A 26,055-nucleotide genomic window follows, 5' to 3' on the forward strand; every position below is an offset into this window, starting at 1 on the left:
GGAGCCAGATTCCTGGAGAGTCAAGTCAAGTGGGCCTTAGGAAGGAAGCATTGCTAATAATAAAGCTAGTGGAGATGATGGAATTCCAGCTGAGCTGTATATTATCCTGAAAGATGATACTATTAAAGTGTTCAGTATGCCAGCAAATTTAGAACAGTGGCCACTGGATTTGAAAAGACCAGTTTAGATCCCACTCCAGAAAAAGAACAATGCCAAAGAATAATCAAATTACCAAACAATTGCATTCATTTCACACACCAGCAAGCTTACATTTAAGATTCTGCAAGCCAGACTTTAGTATTGTATAAATTGAGAATTACCAGACGAGCAAGTAGAGGAACTAGAAACCAAATTGCCAACATTCACCGGATTATGGAGAAAGCAAAGAGAGTTCCAGAAAAACTATCTACTTCTACTTCATTTACTGCATTAAAGGCTTTAGCTGTGTGGATCACAACAAATGTGGCAAGTCCTTGAAGAAATGCAGTACTAGATCATCTTAATTTTCTCCTAAGGTATCTGTGCACCAGTCAAGAAGCAACAGTTAGAACCAAAGATGGAACAGCCGATTGGTTTAAGATTGGGAAAAGAATACAACAGGGCTGTATGTTGTCACTTTATTTAGTATACCAAGCACATCATGTGAAATGCCAGGCTGAATGAAATTAAGTTTGCCAGAAGGAATATCAACAACCCAAAGATATGCAGATGATATTACTCTGATGGCAGAAAGTGAAGCAGAATTAAGCTTCTTGATGAGTGTGAAAGAAGAGAATGTAAAAGCTGACTTGAAGTTTAACATCACAAAAACTAAGATCTTGGCAGCTGGTCCCATGACTTCCTGTCAAATGGAAGGAGAAGTAATAGAAGCAGTGTGTCAGAATTTATATTCTTGGGCAGAATCAACACTTTCAAGTTATGGTCCTGGAGAAGACTTGAGCAAGGAGACCAAATAAGTAAATACTTAAAGAAATTAATTCAGAGTATTCATTGGAAAGTCAGATAGTGAAGCTGAAGCTTAAATACTTTGACCACATGATGAGAAGATGGACTTCATAGGAAAATATTGAAGGGGAAAGCAGAGGATGAAGTGAATAGATAATTTAATGGAAGCAACTGACATGAGTTTGGACAGACTTTGGGAGATCATGGAAAATAGAATGCTGTGGTCCATGGACTTACAAAGAGTCAGACATCACTGAACATCTGAGCCAACAGCAAGCTAGAGAGCATCCAGAGGAGCGTAACCAGGCCATTTAAGGAAATTAAGTCTTTGTCATATGAGGTTAATTTAAGGATCTGTAAATGTTATCCTGGAGAAGAGGACGTGGAGACATGATGGCCATTTTCAAGTATTTGAAGGTCTCTCATGCCAAAGATGGACTTGTTCTGTTTTACTCAAAAGAGCATCAAGAGGAGCATTGGATAAAATTTGCAAAAGAAAATACAAGTTTTATGTCTGGAAATTCTTTTCCAACAATTAGAGCTATTTCAAGGTGGAATGGATTCAGATAAAATCCAGATTACTGCTTTTCAGTCATATTTTAGAGGCGACTGGGTTGGACATAGAGACCCCTTTCTACTCTCGAAATCCTGTGATACCATCTCTAGCAAGCATTTTGCAGTCTTATGCTAACCAGTCTTTCAGAAACTAATATTGTCACTGCCTTCCTTTTTTTTTTATTACAGATTTGGATATTTGATGGTACTGCAGGTGAAGGTCGACTTTTGAAATTCAGAATGGGTCATAGTGCACCTTTAACTAAAATTAGATACTATGGACAAAATGGACAGCAAATTCTTAGTGCAAGTAAGAGTGTTTTATATTATATAACTTCAGTTCAGTACTTCAAGAAATATTTATTGAACATTTACCCTGTGTTCTACACCATGTTTAAGCCTTTTGTTGATTTCATATTCATTTTTGGCCACCTTAATGATAATTTAAATTTTCTCTGACTCATCTATTCATTTGTTTATCAAGGTTCAGTCATTAATTTCAACTTCTAGTGATGTGGACTTTGAACATTAGATTCACATTGCACTGGAAATTCTTAATTTGCCCTCTTATCCTTGTCCATTAACATTGTTTCATGGTGTAGTTTAATGCTTTTATGATGTATTTATAAAGCTACTTTCTACTAAAATGGCACATATTTGGGGGTTGAGGTTTTTTGTATCTGACTTGATCAGGTCTTTAATTCAAGATGCTGTCATTTGTAGCTTGACTTTTTTATGTTCTATTAGGTCATGATGGTACTTTGCAGTCATTTTCCACAATTCATGAAAAATACAACAAGAATTTGGGACTTGGTAAGTTAGTAACAAGGTGGAAGCTGGCCTTGAATCTAAAGTCTCATTTTGCTACCTTTCTGAGGCATCCTCTTCCATGGGACATTAGAAAGTACAATTTATCCTTGGTTTCATTGTCAGTAAACATTATTATGCACTTGGTATATACTAGTATGTACCTGAGGATACAAAGCATTAAGGGTATAAAAAGAATCAGAAGACAGTCCCTGCCCTCAATGAGCTCAAAATCTAATGGGGAGTCAACAAAAACAAATATATAAAAACAAATTATATACAGTATAAATAGGGAACAATTAAAAGAGGGAAGGCACATGCTGAAGTGGCCTTACTCCTCCATTCCATTTCCTCCAAAAGATTGCCCCCCTCTGATGATACCCTTACTTGATCATTTCATCCCTGCTAACTTGTTGTATTTCTCTTCTAAACTCATTGAAAAGACCTATTGTCTAGTCTAGGTACCTCCACTTTGTTTCTTCTCATTTTTTTCTTAACATCTTACAATCTGGTTTCCAACTTTATTATGCTACTGAAATGGCTGTCTCCAAAGTTACTTGTGATCTTTTAGTTGCCAAATCCAGTGGCCTTTTCTTAGTCCTCATTCTCCTTGATCTCTCTGTAGCCTTTGACACTGTTCCTCATTCTCTTCTCTCTGGGACTCTATACTCTTTAGGTTTTCAGGAAACCTCTCTCCTGGTTTTTCTCCTACTTATCTGAAGTCTTCTGTCTCCTTTGCTGGATCCTACTCCAGACCATGCCTTCTAACCATAGATTTCCCTTAGGGTACTGTCCTGAGGCCTCTTCTCTTCTCCCTCTCTATAGTTCATTTAGTGATCTCAGCAGCTCTCGTGGATTTAATTGCTGTCTTTATTCTGATGATTCTCACATCTACCTTTCCTATCCCTGTCTCTGCTGATCTCCAATCTCACATCTCCAGCTGCCTTTCAGACATTTTAAACTGGATGGCCAGTAGACATCTTAAATCTACTATGTCCAACACAGAACTTACTGTCTTTCCCCCCCAAATCCTCCCCACTCCTACCTTCTGTTACTGTACAGGACAACACCATCTTCCCAGTCTCTCAGGCTCACAACCTAGGAAATTATCTTTGATTCTTCACTATCTTTTAACCTCCCACCATCACCTCCCCATTCTCCCCAGTTTGCAATCTGTTGCCAAGGCTTGCTGATTTCACTTTTTCAGCATCTCTTGTATACACCCCTTTCTCTCCTTTGACACTGACCCTTCTCTAATGTAGCCTTTCATCACCTAACACCTTGATTACATAATAGCCTGCTGTTAGGTCAGCCTGCCTCAAGTCCCCTCCCTGCCCCGCTTCTGATCCATTCTCCATTCAGCCACTAAAGTGATTTTCCTCCAGGAGCAAATACAAAACACCCTATTAGTCATTCAGATTCCTTCATAACCTGACCTCCTTCTACCTTTCCAATCTTCTTATACCTTAATCCCTAATACAGACTTTTTGATCTACTAACATTAGCTTCTTGTCTGTTCCACGAACAAGACACTCCATCTTTCAGCTCTGGGCCATTTTCTCTGGTTGTCCCCTATGCCTGGATTGGTCTTCTTCCTCTGCTCTAACTACTGACCCCTTAGCTTGCTTTAAGTCCCAACCAAAATTCTACTTTCTATATGAAGTCATCCTTAACCCCTCTGAGTTCCAGTGATTTCCCTCTTTTAATTATTTTCTACTTATCCTGTATATAGCTTGTTCTATATATATATTTGTTTGCATGTTGCCTCCCTCATTAGGTTGTAAGTTCCTCGAGGACAGGGACTATCTTTTGCCTCTTTTTTGGGGGGTGGGGGTGAGGTAATTGGGGTTAAGTGACTTGCCCAGGGTCACACAGCTAGTAAGTGTTAAGTGTCTGAGGCCGGATTTGAACTCAGGTCCTCCTGACTCCAAGGCCAGTGCTCTATCCACTGCACCACCTAGCTGCCCCCTGCCTCTTTTTTCTGACCTAATACTTAGCATAATACTTGGCACATAATAGGAATTTAATAAAAGTTTACTGATTGAATTGAAGCAAAAGATGGTGTTTTAGTTGGGACTTAGTTAGGCTTTTTTTTTTAGAATCCAGGGAGGTCAGTAGTTAGAGTGGAGGGAAGGAAAGGAGAGCATTCCAGGTTTGGAATGGCAAAGAGAATACCTGAACCCATAGGCTCACATTTTAGTCCCATGTCCTTTCCATAATAACAGCATGAGGAAAATGCTTTTTAAATCTTAAAGCATTATGTAAAGGTAAGTCACTATTTCTATAGGGATACATTAAAGTTGACATAACCTGAAACATCAGTGTTGATAATTATCAGTGTTGCTTATCCACAATATTCTTGTTCCATATTGTCATATCTGAAGCAAATTTGCTGTATTATATGAGACATACTGTTAAAAATGAGTGAACATAGATGCCTTTTATACAAAGTTATCATTGAGATATTCATTAATTTTCTATTGTTGTTTTCCAGGAATGATAAATAAAAAGCAAGCCAAACGTAAAGGCCTTAAGAATTGTGAGTCAATGAAACTTCCACCCATAACAGTATTTGTAGCAGGTAACTTTAATGTGCTGTTTGAAAAATTACAGCTTCTTTCTTTGTTTTCATTTATGGCCTACTGATTTGTTGATTGCCTATGGCTTCTCCTCTTTTCACAAATGACAAAAAGTGCTTAGTAGTGATTCGCCCCTAACCTTAGGAACTCAAAAATCTTTCAAATGAATGCTCTTTTATTTTTGAGAAAATCAATATTTTTAGACATTTAAAATATTTTCCTGACTCTGGAAAGGGCACATTTATATTTTTAATATTGGTAGTAATTTGCACTATCACTATATTTCCCTCACTAAAGGAATGATTTGTGCTTTCATTGTTCTGGTCTCTTTGGAATTTATAAAATAAAAATTTTTAAAGCTGTTCTCTGTACTATATAGCATATTAATATAGTGCTTTTAGGTTTTTTTGTTTTGTTCTGTTGTTTTTTTTTTTGTGGGGCAATGAGGGTTAAGTGACTTGCCCAGGGTCACATAGCTAGTAAGTATCAAGTGTCTGAGGCCAGATTTGAACTCAGGTCCTCCTGAATCCAGGACTCCTGCTTTATCCACTGCACCACCTAACTGCCCCCAGTGCTTTTAGTTTTGCAAAGCAGTGACACGTTTCATTTGAACTTTACAACAACTCTGAGGAAAATATTACAGGTTATTATATCCATTTTACAGATGAGGAAAATAAGGCTCAAAGAGTGATGGTGACACAGCTAGCCAATGTCTCAGCTAGTGTTTTACCCTTAAGTTTTCTTGGATCCAAGTCCAGCCTCCAAGTCACTGTGTCATGCTTCTCCTCCCAAATGACTGAGGGCTATTTAGCCAGATAAGGATAGACTGAAAACATGTTGGATATAATTTAATGAGAATTTTCCTGAGCTGTGGGGTAGCAGGACTAAAAATTAGAAATATTGGGAGGCATCGATATTAAGAATAAATGGTATTGGGGGCAGCTAGATGGCGCAGTGGTTAAAGCACTGGCCCTGGATTCAGGAGTACCTGGGTTCAAATCTGGCCTCAGACACTTGACACTTACTAGCTGTGTGACCCTGGGCAAGTCACTTAACCGCCATTGCCCCGTTCCCCCCCCCCCAAAAAAAAAAGAATAGATGGTATTTTGAAGAATGCTTAGATTGTCTCACCTCATTGGACACAAGTTTGTGTCCTTGTGTTACAATGCAAGATCATTAAGAGTTGCTGGATTTTTTGTCTTTTCTACTTAACACATTAGAGTTTTTCTTGTTGCATTTTCCTATTTTGTAGCATTCCTAAGAGCCATATTGTTTTTTAAAAATTGCTGTAATCTGAAGTGAAAGTAATTTATCTTTCTAGGAATTTCTATAAATGACTTTCACTTCAGATGAAATATGAAGGAATTTAATTTGGATAAATTTAATTGTCAGAAAAACCTATAAATGAATAAATGGAAAAGCATTTATTAAATCCTTGCTATATGCTAATCACTATATTAAGCTTTGGGAATACAAATAGAAAAGGCAAAACTGTCCCTGCTCTCAAGGAGTTCATACATATTTTTAAAGTCCCTTCCAACAAAATGTCTGTCATGAATATGTTAAAATCATTTGGGGGTAGCCAGGTGGCACAGTGGATAAATCATCGGCTCTGGATTCAGGAAGACCTGAGTTCAAATCCGGCCTCAGACACTTGACACTTACTAGCTATGTGACCCTGGGCAAGTCACTTAACCCTCATTGCCCCACCAAAAAAAAAATCATTCCAGGATGCTTGAAATATACAAAGGTGGAAGTAATGTAATTTGTCCTGATTATTAGTGATGTCTGAAACAGACATATGCTTAACAAAGGTATTTTCCATTGGCATGGAGAATATCCAATGTTCAATTTATCCAAATGGAGGAAAAATCCTCCTATTACTCAGTGGTCCAGCCAAACTGGCCATCTTACTGTTTTTTGTTTTGGGGTTTTTTTAGGCGGGGCAATGACGGTTAAGTGACTTGCCCAGGGTGACACAGCTAGTAAGTGTCAAGTGTCTGAGGCCAAATTTGAACTCAGGTACTCCTGAATCCAGGGCCAGTGCTTTATCCACTGCACCACCTAGCTGCCCCCATCTTCCTGTTAATAGATTCATGATACCCCATCTTCCATCTATATGTTATATATCTGCTGCCCTCTATAACTAGAATTCAAATCCCTATTTTCCTTCAAAAGTCAAGTAACAACTTGGACAGCCTTTCCGACTGCCCCCCAAATGCTAATGCTTCCCCCAAAAAAGTTAAATTTATTTTATTCATACTTCTCTATATCCACATTGTATCCCACTGAGAGCATGTAAGCACCTTCTGTGTTTGTTTTGACTTTGTAACCCTGGAAACCTGCACAAAACCTGCCCCATAGTGCCTTAAAACTGCTGGTTTGCTTGATTAATGGAAGGAAGCTGAGCTAGTCACATAGTAAGAGTGAAAGGTAACAGCAGATAGACAGCCAAAGTCTCCATTTGTATCTAAAAAGGGATCCAGAGCAGGCTCCTAGCACATTGAGCACCCAGATTCTAGAGGATTTACAAGAGGTCATGGACAAGAATTGAATAAGATGAGATGAGTTTATTTTTTTCATTGCAAGGAATGCTACATTAAAAAGATAAGAAATCTATGAAACTCGGTAGGATAAAATGCTTTTTAAAATCTTTTAAAATAGAAAGCATTATTAAGGTGTCCACTATTACACAGAACAATTGTACTCTTCATCTTCATGTAGAATCAAGAGTAATTGTTTGAAATTGTTTTAGTTAATAATGATAGGGGGCAGTTAGGTGGTGTAGCGGATAAAGCACCAGCCCTGGATTCAGGGGTACCTGAGTTCAAATCTGGCCTCAGACACTTGACACTTACTAGCTGTGTGACCCGGGGCAAGTCACTTAATAAGAAATGGTTTGCTCTATGAGAAGGTTCATACATGGAAATGTAAATAAATAAATATAAGAATTGACCCAAGGTAGTAGGAACATACAATGCTGTGCATTCAAAGAAGGGCTAAATCAATGTAGGCAGCTTTTAATATAAGAGATAGAACTTGAAAGAAATTCTAACCAGTTTGTAGGATGTGACAGGAGGGGACAAATATTCTAGGAATGGGAAACTGCATGAGCAAGGATATAGAATTGACATAACACAGACTGAAACAGGCTGGAGCCTAGAGTTTACATAGGGCATTTTAGTGAGAGAAAATTAGAATAGGTTATTGGAGGTTTGTGTTGCAAGTCTTCAGTGCCTGGTCTAAGTAATGTGATGCTATTAAATCAGTATTTTAAGATTAAATATTGTAACAGTAAAAATGTAATATGCAAGCAGAATAATAGTGTCTTCTTTCTAAGGGAAAGTATAGCTGGTTATTTTTTCAACATAATATAACAATCAAGTTAGTGCTGGCTTCTCTGAAGTACACAGATGTAGAAACTGAAATTTCTATATTTTCTTAACTTAAGCAACAAGGTGTCTTGTGGAACTTGTTTGTTGTTGAAATTTCTAAGTAAAATAAATATTTCAGTTAATAAGGTCAAGGAATATTTCCTGAGGATTAAGTTCTTGATTTCTAGCCCCAAAGAAAGATTCTGTATTTGGTTATCTTTCCTATCTTTAAAATCCTCTTGTACCAAGAGAAATTTTTAAATATTAGGAATGTTGCATTATTCCTGAGTTTTCTGAAATCTAAATATAATAAATCCAGTAAAGGAATATGAAGAAAAGTGCCGGTTAGATCTTTCAGCTATCTAAAAAGATTTTTGAACTTTGTACCTTCAGGGTGCTAATTATAAATATAGACTTTCTGCTGTTCCAGAAGACCTGTAGAATCCTTAGTTGTTCTTCTGATTATACCTTTATTGATACCTGAGACTCTTAAGTGTCTTTGGTTGTAAGAGACCATTTAAACCTATAGATAAACTGAAGAGTTAGGTTTATTTAGTAGTTTAAATCTACCCACTTTCTAAAACTACAAACACGTAATTTAAACAAGAAGCTTAATTCATTTTTGCCTTGTGTACCCATTCTTTAGTAGGAAAAAAAAAAACAGTGAATTGATCCATTTTACTGAAAGAAGGAAAAGGAAAGAAGTATGTAGATTCACAAATCAAATGAAAATTCCTTTAATAATTTGAGAAGTATAGAAAAATAGAATAAAAGCACTATTGATATAACTTAGGATCATGAAACAGCCTAGTGGAATGAGGAAAACGAGGCTCAGAAAAGTAATAAGTAACAGAAGAAAGCTTTTTTTCTACTTCTAGATCAGAACATCTTAATCTGAAGTCTGTGAACTTGTTTTTTAAGTATTTTAATAAAAGTATTCAATATAATTGATTTCCTTTGTAATCCTGTGTTGTTGGGTTTTTTTAAATTTATAAACATTATTCACCTTATACTGTCGAAGGAGTACAGGACACACAAAAAGGTTAAAAATCTCTGTCCTACATCCTGAGCTTGTTGTGTGAGAAACAAGAAGACATAAAGCATACAACATTTTCATAATGGTGTGATAGAATTATTGTTTTTTTTCTTTTCATGGAAAAAAGTTAAATTGAGTCTGGATAGACACTTTTAAGATTTTAGCCTATTTTGGTCAGTGTTTTGATGCCTCTGATTTTATTAGTATAGATATTGATTCCCCTGGTGCAGATTAGAAGTAACCTTTCTATACCTTATTCTTTGTAATTTTTGTTTATGTTTTTTCATACCTTTGCCATACAAGCCCTATTCAACTTCGTGCAGAACTTTCATTTTTTCTTTTAGTATCTTCTACCAGAGTTTCTTGATGATGCCACCCAAGCTATTTATCAGTTGTCTCATTTTTAATAAATCATTGGCTTTGTTTTCTTTTTTTTTCTTTTCTTTTTTTTTTTAGTGAGGCAATTGGGGTTAAGTGACCTGCCCAGGGTCACACAGCTAGTAAGTGTCAAGTGTCTGAGGCCGGATTTGAACTCAGGTACTCCTGACTCCAGGGCCGATGCTCTATCCACTGCGCCACCTAGCTGCCCCTGTTTTCTTTCTGATAATAATAAGTTTTGATTATTAATAACATTCTTCAGCCTTCTTGTATCTTCAGTACATTTTTCCATTACTTTTCGTGTTGTCATATTAATTCTTCTTTGTATGTCATTTCCATGTTTTGCATTCATATGAAATATTGGTGTTAAACAGGATGAGTTCTTAGAACCGTGATAATTTGGGATTATTGAATACTCTGGATTGTGCAATCCAGAGCCATTTTCTCTCTCTAACTCATCAATCTGTAGCATTTATCCAGGATATATGCCTATTAACAGGCTAATTTGATGAGCTGTTTGTCTAGGTACATGTCGTAATCTGTACAATATGTATTTTTCATCCACTTTGCTAGAGAAAAAGATGTATCTATTTCTTTTGCCTGTTTGTTGGTATTGTTTTCATTTTTTCGTTTTTTAATCCTTATTTACGAGCAGCACAGTGCCTGGCATGTAGTAAGTGCTTAATAAATATCACCCCACAAAAATATAGTCTTATCAGTATTTAATTACATTGAAGAATGTAATGAATAGCAAATTAATGGTTTTCATTATGTTTCAGAGAATGCTCGTGAGAGTGACTGGGATGGAATCATTGCTTGCCATCAAGGAAGATTTTCTTGTTCAACCTGGAATTATCAAAAATGTACCATGGGTGCTTATTTTCTGAAACCAGAAAATTGGAAAAAAGATAAACTACATAACACAACTGCAACAGTAAGTGATCTTTTTTCAAGGGAACTTTGTCTTAGCTATTTTAATTTTTGTTGTTATTATCCAGTAAAACTTATACTTAAAGTATCTAATAATAGATGTTGCAGTAAAACAGCTCTCCTTTTAGTGAACGGAGATTTTAATCAAAGAAATTATGTACACAGTATAATATGTAAATATGACACAGATGGTAAAATACACACTTAAGTTTTAAAAATAATTTCCATAGAAAAGGTCTTCTGGTTTATCCTAAGGTAACTACTAAATTAAGTAACAAAAACACTTCAGTTGATATGAACATCTGTTTAATAGGGGCTTTATATCACCCAAAGTAATATTAATTTTTTCTTTACTGCTGGTGCCCTCTTTCTGTAACTAGCAACCTTGTATTTAACTAAATTGTTTATTTTATACTTATTGTGCATATATTGACTCTGTACATACTTATATGTATATGCTATTAAAATCCCAAGAGTAGGGATTGCTTAACTTTTTGTTTTTGTATACTTAGCAGCTAACATAGTGCTCAAGGGCATGATCAGCTTTCATTGCAGTTAGGTGAGGGAAATTTAATTGAATTTCTTTTGACAGCAGGGCAAAGGACTACTTCCATTTGACAATAAACAGAAGTTAGATAAATGTATTTCAGTATAATTGGTTTGTTTCATAGTCTTTTGTATTTTGTTCATTTAAAAACAATTTTTTTTTTTGTGGGGCAACAGGGGTTAAGTGACTTGCCCAGTGTCACACAGCTAGTAAGTGTCAAGTGTCTGAGGTCAGATTTGAACTCAGGTCCTCCTGAATCCAGGGCTGGTGCTTTATCCACTGTGCCACCTAGCTGCCCCACTAAAAACAATATTCTAAGAAGGAATCCATAGGGCTTCTCCCCAGACTGTCAGAAGAGTCCAGAACACACCAAAAGGTTAACAACCTCTGCCTTATATCCTCAGAGTGTTATATGGGAATAAGAGGGAGTAAAGCACATAAACATCATTAGTAATGATGTTAAAATTACATTTCACATGACAGAGTACGTTGTAAGATCTGAGAACCTTGATAAGGATAGGCAAATAAATTTGAAAATTGCTTAGGAGGCACTGAAGTGGCACTAAAGACTTTTGAATAAAGTAGTTACATGGCCAGATGTATGTATAAAAATATTAGAGTAGTGTAGATAGGTGGTAAAGAATACCTTGGGGGCAGCTAGGTGGCGCAGTGGATAAAGCACAGGCCCTGGATTCAGGAGTACCTGAGTTCAAATTTGACCTCAGACACTTGACACTTTCTAGCTGTATAGCCCTGGGCAAGTCACTTAACCCCCATTGCCCCACAAAAAAAAAAAAAAAAAAAAAAAGATTGTCTTACAGGGTGATGGCTTTGAGAAAAAGAGGAAAGGAACAGGTATGATTGATGATGCAGAGGTAAAATGGTCAGAAGTTAGATAATCTTTTGAGAGAGTGTCAAGGAGAAAACAATAAATGGTATGAAAAATGCTATATACCTCAAGGAGGATGGAGACTGAAAGAAGGCTATCAAATATGGCAATTAGGAAATAATTGGTGACCTTTGAGAGTAGATGCAAGTCAGAAGCCAGATTGTAATGTATTGAAGGAGGGGAATGGGTACTGAAGAAAAGGAGACATTAGTTTCTTCTCTCTCTCTCTCTCTCTCTCTCTCAGGCACGCATGCATACGAGCACGCACAGAATAGGCATAGCTTTTACAAGAAGTTAATTAAACAGTGGCAGTTTTGGATGTTTTAGATAAAAGGTTAAAGTGATTATTTTTCCCAGGTTCAATAGGCTTCTGTCAGCAGGAATTCCAACCTGAGTTTTCTAACCTCTGTGGTAAAAAGTTTTAACAGTCGGTTAGACGCTAGTTTTTTTTTAGGACCACCCTTTTGGGGAGGAGACCAACGGCATGAGCTACGCACACCAGTCCGCCTGCGACGCACGCCAGATTGCCTGCTGAGCACTCGACTTCTGGGGTGCGAGCTTAAAAGGCAAGAAGAGAACAGAAGTGGGGCCTTTTTTCCTGCTCCGCTGGTCTCCTGGCTGCGCTGCACAGACAGACGCGGACTGGAGTTTGACTCGGCCCGGCTCTCCATTAACAGCACTTGCTTGACTCGGTCTCTCTCCCTGAAGGTGGCCTTGGGTTTTGGTGAGTTTTATACGGAATATAGACTAAGCCTAGACTTAAGATGATTTGTATTGTATTTCTACTTTCCTATCCTTCTAATCAACATCACCTTGTGACTACCATACAATAAAAGCTCTAACTAGAAAACCAGAAGCTTCTTCCATTTACTAGTCTGGGAGATAAATTAAGGGAAAGGTTAAGTAGGGGAGATTTATGATCTAATATCCAATTTTAATCTCACACCTCCAAGTTTAATGTTTACATTGTTATCTTCTCAACTACATCAACAGTTAGTTTACTGTGTTGTGTATTTGTATATTTGTTTTTAGTCTCTTTTAATTTTCTCCAAAGGCTATAGATATCACTTCCTGTGGAAACTTTGCTGTAATTGGTCTTACATCAGGAAATGTTGATGTCTATAACATGCAATCTGGCATGCATCGAGGTTCATTTGGAATGAATAAAGGTAACATTTTATTTTAAATTTTTTTCATTTATTTCAATTTGATAAGGCAAAGTATTTTTTTAGCTGAAACTTTTAACTTTCTAAGGAATTGGTATACTATATGAATTAATACAAATGTATAACTTAGTCTAAGATAGAAATGCTGCTTAGGGAATGCAGATTCAAATTGTTGCAAAATTGTATCTTTGTAAAAGTATATTGTCAAGGCTTAGACTGAAATCTAACTTGACTTTTCCTAAGTTATGGTGCACTCCATGAGAATTTGAATAGCATTGGGGCTATTCAGAAGTGGGATGAGCTGCCTTAGGAAGTAGTGGATCCCTCCTCACAGGAGGTCTTAAAACAAAGGCTATATTATCATCTTGTTATATAGGGGAGAATCTTTTTTTTTTTTTTTTTTGCGAAGGGCAGTGGGGGTTAAATGACTTGCCCAGGGTCACACAACTAGTTAAGTGTCACGTTTTTGAGTTGGATTTGAACTCAGGTACTCCTGAATCCAGGGCCGGTGCTTTATCCACTGCGCCACCTAGCTGTCCCTATAGGGGAGAATCTTATCAAGTATGTATTGGATTAGGTGGCTTCTGAGTCTGTAATTTTTCAATTTGGTCCTTACATCTGGCTTGATTTTTAAATCTTCCAAATTTTGATTCCACATCATTCAGATGGAATGAAAGGTTTAACACATTTGTAAAATTCAGATTTTGTGGAGTCCACATTTCAGAAAACTTTAGTTTTCACTGTAACATCTTTTGATAATCTTTGGAACTATCTTTGTGGAATCAGTGTAAACTGCTTTAGTAATAAGATTCATGTCTGCTTTATATCTTACCTAAAAGTATTTTGTCATGATAATGCACACATGGAATAATGATTTCTGTTAACTTCATCCTCTTAAAAAGTGGAATTAATAATAGGCATTCAGTAATGTTATTGAATGAAATAATGAACTTTTATGTGAAACAGTTATTTTTTTCCTCTTCACTATTCTGGAAGACTGCTAAAATATGTATGTGTATATGTATGTATGTGTATTTATTTGTCTTTTGCATTTACTTTAAAGCCCATGAAGGTGCTGTTAGAGGAGTGGCAGTAGATGGATTAAACCAGTTAACAATTACAGCTGGTAGTGAAGGATTACTCAAATTCTGGAACTTTAAGAGTAAAATGTTAATTCATACTACAAACCTAAATTCATCTCCAAATATCATACTGCTACATAGAGACAGGTGAGTCTTTTTTAACTTTCTAACTTATATTAAAACTCCTTCAGGATGAGATTTATATAGGTTTAACTCATGAACCAGAATCATGTGTACAAAGCAGTTTAAATACTTATGGTATTACATATATCAAACATCCCATTCACTGTTGGCAGAAATTATTTGTTTTATCTCTTAATCAATATGTACAATACACCCCTCAATTTACTTTAGAAGAATCTGTGAGCTCCGGAGTATGAATGCAGACAACATTGTGTTCCTCATTTTTCTTTAAAAGATCCTCCATATATAGGATTCAGTTCTCTCCTATTCACTTAACTTCAGGCATTCTCTATTACAGCTCTTTTTGTTGTTTAACACCTTCACAACATAGCCCCAACCCACCTTTGCAGCTTTATTAAACATTCTTTTCCATGCACATTGAGCTTACAGTTTCTTATGTAAGTAATCAGTTGCTTGTCTTTGGGCTTGTAACCTTGCTTTTCCCCATGCTAGAAATGCATTCTTCCCTGTTCTCTAGTTCTCAGAATCCATATTTTAGTTCAAGGGTTAGCTCAGTTGTTGCCTTCTACCCAAAGTCCTTCTATCCAATGTTTTTCCTTCCAAATCACCTCGTATTTATTTTTGGATATGCCTTCATTGAGGATTCACCCAACTCGTGTATAGATTTTTTTATAGATGGGATAATAAACATATAGCTTGGTAGATCTTGAAGTTCTCTCACCTTTTTTTCAGTATTAACAAGGTCTGAGATTTTTTTCTATGTCTTTTGTATCTTCCCCTCCATTAGGTCACTTCTCTGTTATTAGTCTCTCAGTGCCTTAACAATTGCATTATCTGAATTCTGATGAAGGGGAAGGAAAAGAAAAAGGCATTTATATAGCACCTACTTTGTGCTGGACACTGTGCTGTGCACCTTTTTTTTTTTTTTTTTTTTTGCGGGGCAGTGGGGATTAAGTGATTTGCCCAGGGTCACAGAGCTAGTAAGTGTCAACTGTCTGAGGCCAAATTTGAACTCAGGTCCTCCTGAATCCAGGGCCGGTGCTTTATCTACTGTACCGCCACCTAGCTGCCCCCTATGCTGCACACTTTTATAAATATTGTCTCATTTGATCCTCATAATAACCTGGTGAGGTGGGTGCCATTATTACTCTGCTTTAAAGTTGAGGAAACTGAAGCAGATAGGGTAAGTGCTTGCCTAGGGTCACATAGCTAGTAAGTGTTCCAAGCTGAACTTGAATTCAGGACTTCCTGACTCCAGGCCTGCAGCTCTGTCTAATACACTATTGCATCTCTATGCTGTTCTAGTGAAACATAAACTCTGTCAGGTGGCACAAAGCTAGGACATGTTTGAATATAGGACTGTCTTGACTGAGCTACTGAAGAACAACCAGCTCCCTATGAAGAAGCTTATCCCAAGCAGCTGGCTCCCAGATGAGTTCTTTGTCCATGATAGTCCATTAAAAAGAGAAATGTAAAATGACTCTCAGCCCCATTCTTACACTTGAATAGTGGTGGTAGGTAGAATGGCAGAAAGTGGGGGTGAAGTATGCTAACAACCAGTGGTTAGGGTTAGCATACGATCACTGGAGGAACTAAATCCTGTTAATGTTAACTTGGTTTTTATATATGAAACTAGGAAACATAAAGAAGTTGCAGCTAAATGGAAAGAGGACTGACAGGCTTTCATTTGAGAATTGAAGGTGCTGATATAATTTGTTTTTACCTAAAGGGGCCATCATTTCATGGGACATTTGGTCATGCACTTTCTTTGCAGTGATTAGTAAAGCTAAAGGAACACCATTGGCGATATTTGTGGGTTATAGGATAGAGAAAAGGTAAAGAATTTAAATAGGTCCTCCAAGCCATGCTTTCAGTACAGTCTCCATACAGCAGAACCAGGGTTAATGGAATGAAATTGCAAAGAGTTAGAATTAGATTTAATGAAGGGGAAAACTTAAAATTAGAGCTATTCAGCAGTGGAGTGGACTGTCCCAAAACCTCATGAGAAGTGTCCAAACAAAGGCTGGGTGACCACCTGTCAGATATATTACAGCTTATTGTCCAGTATAGGTACACATAGGGCTAGATGGCTTTTGGGGTCACTTCTAACTTTTGAGAGTATAGAATACTATACTGAGCAAGTATAATATACTTGAGGACAGTAAAAAATATTGGAGAATAAGGTTCCATATTAAGAAATGAAAGAGGCCTTTATTCAGAAATCTTATGTGTTATATCATAAGTACTTCAAGAAGTGAAAAGATGCTTGACATAGCAAGTACCATATAACATCACAAAAATGAAATTGACCATATCTTAACATACTAGAAATTACTTTCTACCATTGTAGGAGTAATTTCTGAATCAGCTGTCAGATCATCAATTAATTAGAGCAATATCAAATTGCAGGAAAGCATAAGGATGAGGAAAATGTGCAATTATAACAACTCTAACTTGAACCAATGAGACAAGCTTTTGTTGTTTAAAAAATGGATAAAAGAAAAGAAATTCTGATCACTGTTTCCTTTGGAAATGTAACCAATATGAAGCATTCACCACAGTGAGGAGGCCAAAAGGAATAGGACAGCCTTAACCAGCAAACACTTGTTTTCTTTGCCAAGTAGAGAGACATAGCATCCAAGGCATAAATCAGTTTAAAATACAAAGTGATTTGGAAAACTTTAAAGATGGTGAAGATTGTGAACAGCTGTACCTCCCAAATATCAAATGGTAAATTCTCTAGTAAACGTGCCTGGTATAAATGATAGATGCAATTAGATCAGCTTTAGATAAAAATGAAGGCAGACCAACAAACAGATTAAAAAATGGAACAGATTTCTATAGTTAGTCTTTTTCATACTATATGAAAATGCTACTGTTTTTGGAATTTTAACACCTCAGCCCATGAGTTATAAAAATTGAACTTAAGAATAGGCAGACTATACCAGATACAAATAGAAGAAATCTATGCCAGTTTTTAAAGCATTGAGGGATCAGTTTTTTAAAAGACCTGATAAAAATAAGCATTTATCAAGTAAGTGCTTATTATGTACTAAGGCACTGTGTTAGGAGCTGAATATTTTTTTTTAAATCCCTAAGAATGAATATCCTCTCTCACAAGGAGCTTACATTCTAAAGAACAAAAGATAATAAATGATTTGGAGAAATCAATAGTATTATTACCCATAAAAGTGATCAAGAGAGTGTTGACCCATATGCTGACTTTCTCATCTCTATAAAATCTTTATAAAAATGATCTATCAAGGATATCTTTGAAAATATGAGGAAAGAAAGAGACATGCTTTGGGAGGAAGTAAGGAATGATAAATATTTGAGTTCATTTTGTTTAGATTCATTTCTTGAGTATCATTTATGACCACCAACTTTATCCCTCAACTATCACCAGATAGGCATTTTGTTATCAGTTGGAGGAAGAAAAGAATCAAAGTACTACTATGAGTCCTTAAGACTTCTTGACTTTTGCAAACAGTTTTCTACAACAGACTACATCTTCATAGTTACATAATTGAGTGGAAAATATAGCATCCCACTAAGTTGTATTTTGTTGATTCTAAAAAACCCTTTTGATTTTGTAGAGCATAATACAATCTTAAAGGCTGTCTTTCAGTAACATGTTTTATACAAGATTCTTTGATAGCAGGTATATTATCTCTGCGGTTTATCTATGTGCCAGATGCTGATTTCAGATTATTGATTACATCAAATCCCAGAACACTAAGAACCCCACCACCCACAACTTCTCACCCTCCTGCCCCAACAGCATCTTTGACCCTCAAAAAAAAAAAAGTTAGGCCAACTATCCATGTAGGAAAAAGTAAATGAAGAATGCTTATTGTCCAGGTGGTATTGATATAGTCTGTCAGTGTGAAGTGTGTATCTGTATCTTAGGAAGATGTGGCTATGATAACAAGCTGTGCTCAGAACTGAATTGGAGGAGGAAATTAGGATGAATTCTATTAGGGAAGTTACTCTGCACTTTCAAGAGTCCCAGACATCTCAAGGACAAAAAACTCCATCTTTTTAACATCTGTATTTGCCTGTTGATGCTGCATCCTTAGGAACCACCAGTCCCTGAAGAACCCCCATTTTTTTTTTTTTTTGTTTTGTTTTTTTGTTTTTGTTTTTTGCAGGGCAAGGAGGGTTAAGTGACTTGCCCAGGGTCACAGCTAGTAAGTGTCAAGTGTCTGAGGCCGAATTTGAACTCAGGTCCTCCTGAATCCAGGGCCGGTGCGTTACCACTGCGCCATCTAGCTGCCCCCGGACCCAAATTTTAAGTGACCCGATGAGCAAGAAAAAGTTGTGGTGGTAATAAGTAGGTCACTGCATGGTGGTGACTTCATGTAAGAATTGGTGTCTAGAAAACGCATGATTGGGAATTAGCCAGTCATGTAACAAGAACAAGGAGCCCTGATAAAACCTGTTATCCATGCAACATTGAAAGACCTTAAATAAGGACTTCAAGATATTGGAGATATATCTTCCCTTTATCATATAGAATGAAAAGGCATTTTTGGCCTTAGCCATTCACAAAGTTAATAGAGAACTCAGTTAAGGGGGAATCCTGCATTGATGAAATTTGAAGATCTTTGAAATTCTATACATAGATAAAGAAATACATATATGGGTAGATATAGAGTAATTCATTAGGCTGTTCATATTTAATTTGTCACACTACTTGATTTTTCCATTATTATAACTTTTTTGCATAGTCACTGAGTTCATTGTTATCTTATGTAACATTCCTGCAAAAATCTGTAATTTGCTTATATTCTCTTTACTAGTAAAATCCTACATTTTTCTTAAATTTAGTAACAATGCAGTAGGTAATATAGAGAACATTTTATTTGATTCTTGTTAATGTAAAATTTAGTAATAGAAAATAGTCTTTGTGATTTGTATCTGATTTTTTTAAAAAAAATTCTTCTTAATTATATACTTCTTTTGTCAGTGGCATCCTGGGAATTGCCTCAGATGACTTCAGCCTAAGTGTTATAGACATAGAAACCAGAAGGACTGTCAGAGAATTTTTTGGACACCAAGGCCAGATAAATGACATGGTAACATTATTAGATGGAAAAATAATCACTTTTTGGGGGGTGGGGGGGGGGCTGAGCAATGAGGGTTAAGTGACTTACCCAGGGTCACACAGCTAGTAAGTGTCAAGTGTCTGAGGCTGAATTTGAACTCAGGTCCTCCTGAATCCAAGGCTGGTGCTTTATCCACTGCGCCACCTAGCTGCCCCCACAAAAATCACTTTTAATGAACTTTTCATTTCCTTTTAAAAGTGGAATATCCTAAAGAGGATTCAAATTGAGTGAAAATTACAGAAAGAGCATAGAAATTTATACTGACTATAGAAGTAAGATCAATTGGGGTTTTTTTGTTTGTTTTGTGAAGCAATTGGGGTTAAGTGACTTGTCCAAGGTCACACAGCTAGTAAGTGTCAAGTGTCTGAGGCTGAATTTGAACTTAGGTCCTCCCGACTCCAAGGCCAGTGCTCTATTCACTGCGCCACCTAGCTTCTCCAGATCAGTTGTTTTCTAAGGGAAATATTCCAAATAACAGTTTTTTGTTATTTTGGGCAAGCCCAAAGTAAAAATTAAATAAATGAATGAATGAAACAAACATGTTTTTACTTCTCTATGGAATTGGTGCTATTCGCTTACCATTGTGAAATTCAAGCTTGATTTTTTTTTTGTCTGAAAAGTTTTATGGAAAACTAATATTTACTTGGGTAACAATGGACTTGTTGATGTACAAATGCCCTGAAAAATCAGTATGAAAATATTGTTGGTACCCTTGACAGCTGCATTTGTTCTGGATATCTGTGTAACAATACCAATATGTTGAGTATAGTCATTTACTTTTTCAGAGCCCTTTCACATCCTAGAGCAAGAAGGGACCATAGTTCATTCAGTCCAACCTTCTTTATTCCCTTATTTTACAGATGAGGAAACAGGGCCAGGGAGAGATTTACATGACTTAGAAACCTAGATATATATAGGAAAGTAGAGAGTGCTAGCAATTGCAGCCAAGCCTAAAATTACTGTGAATTACAGATAAAAATTCATGATTTTTGTTCTTTTGCTATAGCTTTACCTACTCATGAATTTTATTTCTCATAGATTTCTAATTAGTCCTCCCAAAGCATTGCAGAATAAAATAATGCTTCCTGAGCAGGGAAGAAAAGAGGATTGCTTTTAACAAAAGCTATAAATAAGCAAGATTGTAAATATTCTTAGTTGTTTAGAAGCTTATTTCAAGAAATTTTAATTTTTTTCTCATCTAAAGTTTTACTTATTTGAATTGACTCGGGGAGTGATTGTCTGAATTAGAAGATATATCAAAGAAATACTATTTTCATTTAAAGTGCCTAAGTGAGACAACACCAGCCCTATGAACTTACATTCATTCAACTATTGGAATTAAGCTAACAAAATGTTTAGGCTGGATGATTTAGTGGGAAAGCACATTAGACTTGAAATTCATGTTCTGACTCCAAACAGCTGTGTGACTTTGGAGAGGTTACTTAACCTCTCTGAACCTTGGTTTTTCATCTGCAGTATGCATCTATAGCACAAGAAAGATTGTTGTGGGCAAAGTGCTTTAAAGTTTACAAATTGCTCTATAGTGAGTAGTTAATAGAGTGTTTTGGAGAACAGCTGTGGTGAGTGGTTTGTTATTAGCATACTGATTTTCTTATTCTAGGTGGGGTTAAAAATACTTTTAGAATACCAAAGAGGTATGCTAGTAATCATTACCTTTCTTCATAGACAACAGTATAAAGCCCCAACCTATTTTTAAAAACAAACAACAAAAAAATCATTGAAATCTTCAGCCTGGGAAAGACCTTAGATCATGTGTTTTGTCCCTCTTGCTTGACAGTTAATGGAAGAAGTGGGCCTAGACCCTCCTCACTCCTAGCCCAGCACTTCGTTACTATAAAAAGCTTGCTTTTCTCTCTAACTTATCAAATTTTACTATTTACAAGTTGTGACAGCCTAAATTTTATTTAAATTATTTCTTAAATCTCTTCCTCCCCCTTGCCTAGGATGTCCCATTCAAATGACACCTCATATATCAAAGACCTTTCTAACTCTTCCCCCACCAGCTGCCAGTGCTTCCCAGCTCCTGCATTATCTTATATTCATTTCGTATATGTGTACATAGACTTTCCCTCTTAAAATGTGTTGTTCAGTCATTTCTGGCTCTTCGTGATACCATTTTGGGATTTCTTTATTGGCAGATACTGGAGTAGTTTGCCATTTTTTCTTCTCCAGCTCATTTTATAGATGAGGAACTGAGGCAAACAGGGTTAAGCAACTTATGCAGGGTCACACAACTATTAAGTGTGAATCTAGATTTGAATTCAGGAAGATGTCTTCCTAATTCCAGGCCTAATGTTCTATCCACCACGCCAGGGAGCCTCCTAAAATATCAGTTCCTAGAAAGTGGAAACTTGTAATTTTGTCTTTGTATTTCTTAGGGCCTAGTATAGTCTTCAGTATGTAGTATCATAGTGGGTGCTTGATAAATGCTTGGTGATTAATTGAATTCTTAATCAATTCTGTTGTCTTTTGGACTGCTTAGCAGTTGTAAAATGAACATTTTATTAATTTTGTTTAAAGGCTTTCAGTCCTGATGGTCGTTGGTTAATAAGTGGTTCAATGGATTGTTCAATTAGGATTTGGGACCTTCCATCTGGGTGGTAAGTAAATTTATAATAGTATTCTTAGCTTTGTATGAGTCCTCTTTGTGTATTAAGGTACTGTGGAAAGAGTCTTTGCTTTTGACCTTGGAATTAAATACTTAATAGCTATCTCAAAAAGATTAAGGAATAATTATATATGACTTTTAAATCATCACCTAATAAGAATTCTACTACTTGGAGTATAAAACTAAGGACAAGGTAGGAAAGTAAATAAAGGATTCTTTTCAATAGTAACTCAGTCTCTGAAAAGGAGGCAAAGAAAAGGTTAGGAAGAGTTTGTAGGAAATGATATCTTTTATCATTTACTATATCCCCAGGTTGACCCTGCCCACCTTGGCCTCCTACCATGTTAGGAAGAGGGCTGAAGGATAGAATTAACCTGGACCCAGAAGCAGTTTGAACTTTAGAAAGGAAAACCCCTGTTTTCTTGTAATTGTGTTAAACACAAAAGCAATGCAATTCATTTGATGATATAATGATGAGACACATTTTCTGTCACACAGGCTGTTTGAAAGGTACTATGGAGAAAAAAGTAATTATTAACGAAGTTAAGCCCTGATTAATTAAGAAATTTTATTCATAACTGGAAACTATGTCCTTTCCAGGTTTCAAAAAATCCCTTGTTAGAATGCTAGGCCTGGGGTTGGGAAGACTCCTCTTTTGGCTTCAATACACTTAACTAGTTCTATGACTCTGGGCAAGTCACTTAACCTTGTTTGCCTCAGTACCCTCATCTGTAAAATGAGCTGGAAAAGGAAATGGCCCACCATTCTAATATCTTCGACCAGAAAACCCCAGATGAGGTCACAGAGTCAGAAACTACTGAAACAACCAACTAAACACAACAGTGTTCTCAGTATCTCCCTAATGAATGAGTACTGGTCATCTCCAGTTGCCTTGACACTGTGCTGTGAAAAAGAAGTGATTTGGGGGCAGCTAGGTGTTGCAGTGGATAAAGCACCAGCCCTGGATTCAGGAGGACCTGAGGTCAAATCCAGCCTCAGACACTTGACTTTTACTAGCTGTGTGACCCTGAGCAAGTCACTTAACCCTCATTGTCCCTCCAAAAAAAAAAGAAAGGAAAAGAAATTATTTGAATTGATTTCCTTCCTTAGTTGTTGCAGTTTCTGTGATGTTGACTGTTTAAATTAATTAATGAGAAATCTTAATGTCATATTTGCTGAATCCTTAATATACAAAGTAGTAAACTTTTATTTGGAACAGTTTGAATATTTAAAACAATCCTACAAATTTGTGATTTAGCTTTTTTTTGCCCAGTTTTAACGTGATAAGGATGGTATCACAGGACTCTAATGTGACAGTTTTTTAGCTCCCATACTTTTCTTTAAGTAGGTACCTCTACAGGACTAGAAAATCTTCCTTCAAATGACTTTTAAAACTCCATTTGACTTGTTGTTATAGAAAACAAATATTGGTACTAAAATGTCTAGTTAATTTTAATTAGTAACTGGGCCTCCCAGAGATGAGAACTAAATATATTCATGTAAATTAAGATAGTTGTGTTGATAATGACCAGTGTCACTGAGTGGCCCAGAGTGAAATGTTACTTTGTGAGGTCTGGTCTATCCTCTGTCCTTCCATTAAGCAAAACCTAAGAGGAAATTAAATCCATTATGGTGAAATGTAAATGGGATAAAAAGTTTAGGGGACCTCTAGATGCTTGAAAAACTTAAAATGTTCTCCTTAAAGAATTTTTTTTTCCCCCTCCTAGCCTTATAGATTGTTTCTTAGTGGATTCAGCTCCTGTCAGTCTTACTATGTCTCCCACTGGAGACTTTCTAGCCACTTCCCATGTGGATAATCTTGGAATTTATCTGTGGTAAGTACTTCATATTTTTTTCTAGCAAAAAAAAAAAATATATATATATATATATATATATATATATATATATATATAGAGAGAGAGAGAGAGAGAGAGAGAGAGAGAGAGAGAGAGAGCGCTGCTCAAATTGTCTTAATAGGTTTCACATCTCAAGTGGAAGTGCCTGATTCTTTCATACATTGTTGAAGAAAAGTATATTGAAAATGACTTCAACATTACTAGTAAAATACCACTAACACACTTCATAAGGTTTGTTCTGTAAGGAGTCATTCCTTTAGTGTATTCACTTGACTTATATCTTGCATTTACAGGTGTGGTCATTTTTGAAAAGCTCCATTACTCTGAATTATGGGAAAGAAATGAATCTTCATTCTTTTGCCAAAGAATTGCTGAAATCAGGCTCATCCACTCAGCTTTTTAAACCTTAGAAGTCCAATATTTGGTGTTTTAAATAGACTTTGTGCAACTGTGTGCAAATTTAAGCAATTCCAGTTATGTGGGGAAAAGTATTTACCCCTCCCAAAAAAAGATTTGTCACGGGGTTCTTTTAAATAATAAGCTTCCCCATTGCAAATTAACAAATGCTCTATTAGTATTGTGGTTTTTAAAAACTTTGACTTTCCTAAGTGTTGAATTAAAGCAATGTTTTCAAGTGAACAATCTATCTTAAATTTTAATTATTGAATAATCTTAATCTGTAGCCACAGTGTTAGAATATAGGGATGTGCCATTTAGAAGTTACTCTTAGCAGACTGTTTTTATGAACTTTTAAAATATTTTTATTGTTTTGAATTCTTAGGTCTAACATTTCCCTGTATTCACTTGTTTCATTACGGCCACTTTCACCCGATTATGTTCCTTCTGTTGTAATGCTTCCTGGTACCTGCTATAACGAAGGTAATCAGTCACAAGCTATGAGATGCTTTTGGGGAAGTTTAATATAATCATCACAAAATAACTCTTGGTAAACATAAAATTTAATGTGTGGGATGTCAGAGACTACATTTGACCTTCATGTTAAGAAAGCATTAACTTGTGAAAGAAAGTTTCTTATTTTTTACAATTTTAGTTGGACAGATTTGAGTGTGCCTTCTCATGCAACATCATTATCTTGAGAAACCATTGACTATTAATGTGTGTGTGTGTATACATACATACATACATACATACATACATACATACATACATACATACATACATACATACATATATATATATAATTTTTTAATTCAAATTGTTATAGTTCTTTGGTGCCCTGAAAACTAGGAATATGGTAGTTTCGTTGCTAATTAGGCTTGGGACAAGGGTGATGCCATCAGTTACTGAAATACAAGCAAGTAGATACAGGAAGAAGTTCAACATTTTCCTTTTGTCCCTTTTTGGAAATAGACTTAATTGAAAAACAGTTTAAGGAGGTTTAACAGGAGAGATGAGCTTAGAGTAAAAATTTGAGAAGGTGAGAAGATGGTAGCTTGGCATATAGAAAGAGGAAAGTTTTAAAATATATTTGTGGGTAGGAAGTAAAATAGGACATATAAGGCATTCAGGGTCTTCAGTAATAAAAAAAAATACTTGATATATAGACATGTATTTAAACCACGTACCCAAAAAAGTGTGTGTGTGTGTATGTGTATATATGTGTATGTATATGTGTGTGTATCATGATGATGTATTTTAATCTCAAACTTAACATTTTAAAGCATAGTTTAAAAGGTTTTAAGTTGACTGTATTTATAATTAATTGCGTTTTATATTTCCATGTCTATTTTACCAATGATTCTTTTTTTTAAAGAAGTCGAACTCTTAGAAGAAATCGAAGGACCAAATGATGAAATGATAGATTATGACTCACCAGAACAGCTCAATGAGCAGCTGTTGACTCTGTCGCTACTACCTGAATCAAGGTGGAAAAATCTTCTCAATCTTGCAGTTATTAAGGTAATAACAGGATTATCTCAAATCCTAAGTGAACTTTACAGAAAGGGTAGTGTTAACCATTAGTAATTAGAAAACCTACTTTTTAGTTTGAAGAGCTTAGCTTCCCTTCC

The 26,055-nt window shown here is 36.0% G+C and overlaps 1 protein-coding gene across 2 annotated transcripts in view; it reads left to right on the forward strand.

The window, feature by feature from the left end:
• Positions 1–26,055, forward strand: part of WDR36 (WD repeat domain 36) — a 53,541-nt gene that overhangs the window by 18,699 nt on the left and 8,787 nt on the right. Inside the window, exons 9-19 of one of the 2 annotated variants that reach the window (XM_043979673.1) lie at positions 1,690–1,810; positions 2,248–2,313; positions 4,802–4,888; positions 10,454–10,608; positions 13,095–13,209; positions 14,270–14,435; positions 19,402–19,510; positions 22,082–22,161; positions 23,897–24,004; positions 24,807–24,904; positions 25,800–25,945. In XM_043979673.1, the coding sequence (XP_043835608.1) occupies positions 1,690–1,810; positions 2,248–2,313; positions 4,802–4,888; positions 10,454–10,608; positions 13,095–13,209; positions 14,270–14,435; positions 19,402–19,510; positions 22,082–22,161; positions 23,897–24,004; positions 24,807–24,904; positions 25,800–25,945 (1,251 nt within the window). The remainder of the gene's footprint in view (positions 1–1,689; positions 1,811–2,247; positions 2,314–4,801; positions 4,889–10,453; positions 10,609–13,094; positions 13,210–14,269; positions 14,436–19,401; positions 19,511–22,081; positions 22,162–23,896; positions 24,005–24,806; positions 24,905–25,799; positions 25,946–26,055) is intronic. The other variant, XM_043979674.1, reaches the window with a different exon arrangement.

This window comes from Dromiciops gliroides, chromosome 1 (genome assembly GCF_019393635.1).
Source record: "Dromiciops gliroides isolate mDroGli1 chromosome 1, mDroGli1.pri, whole genome shotgun sequence".
Lineage (NCBI taxonomy): Eukaryota > Metazoa > Chordata > Mammalia > Microbiotheria > Microbiotheriidae > Dromiciops > Dromiciops gliroides.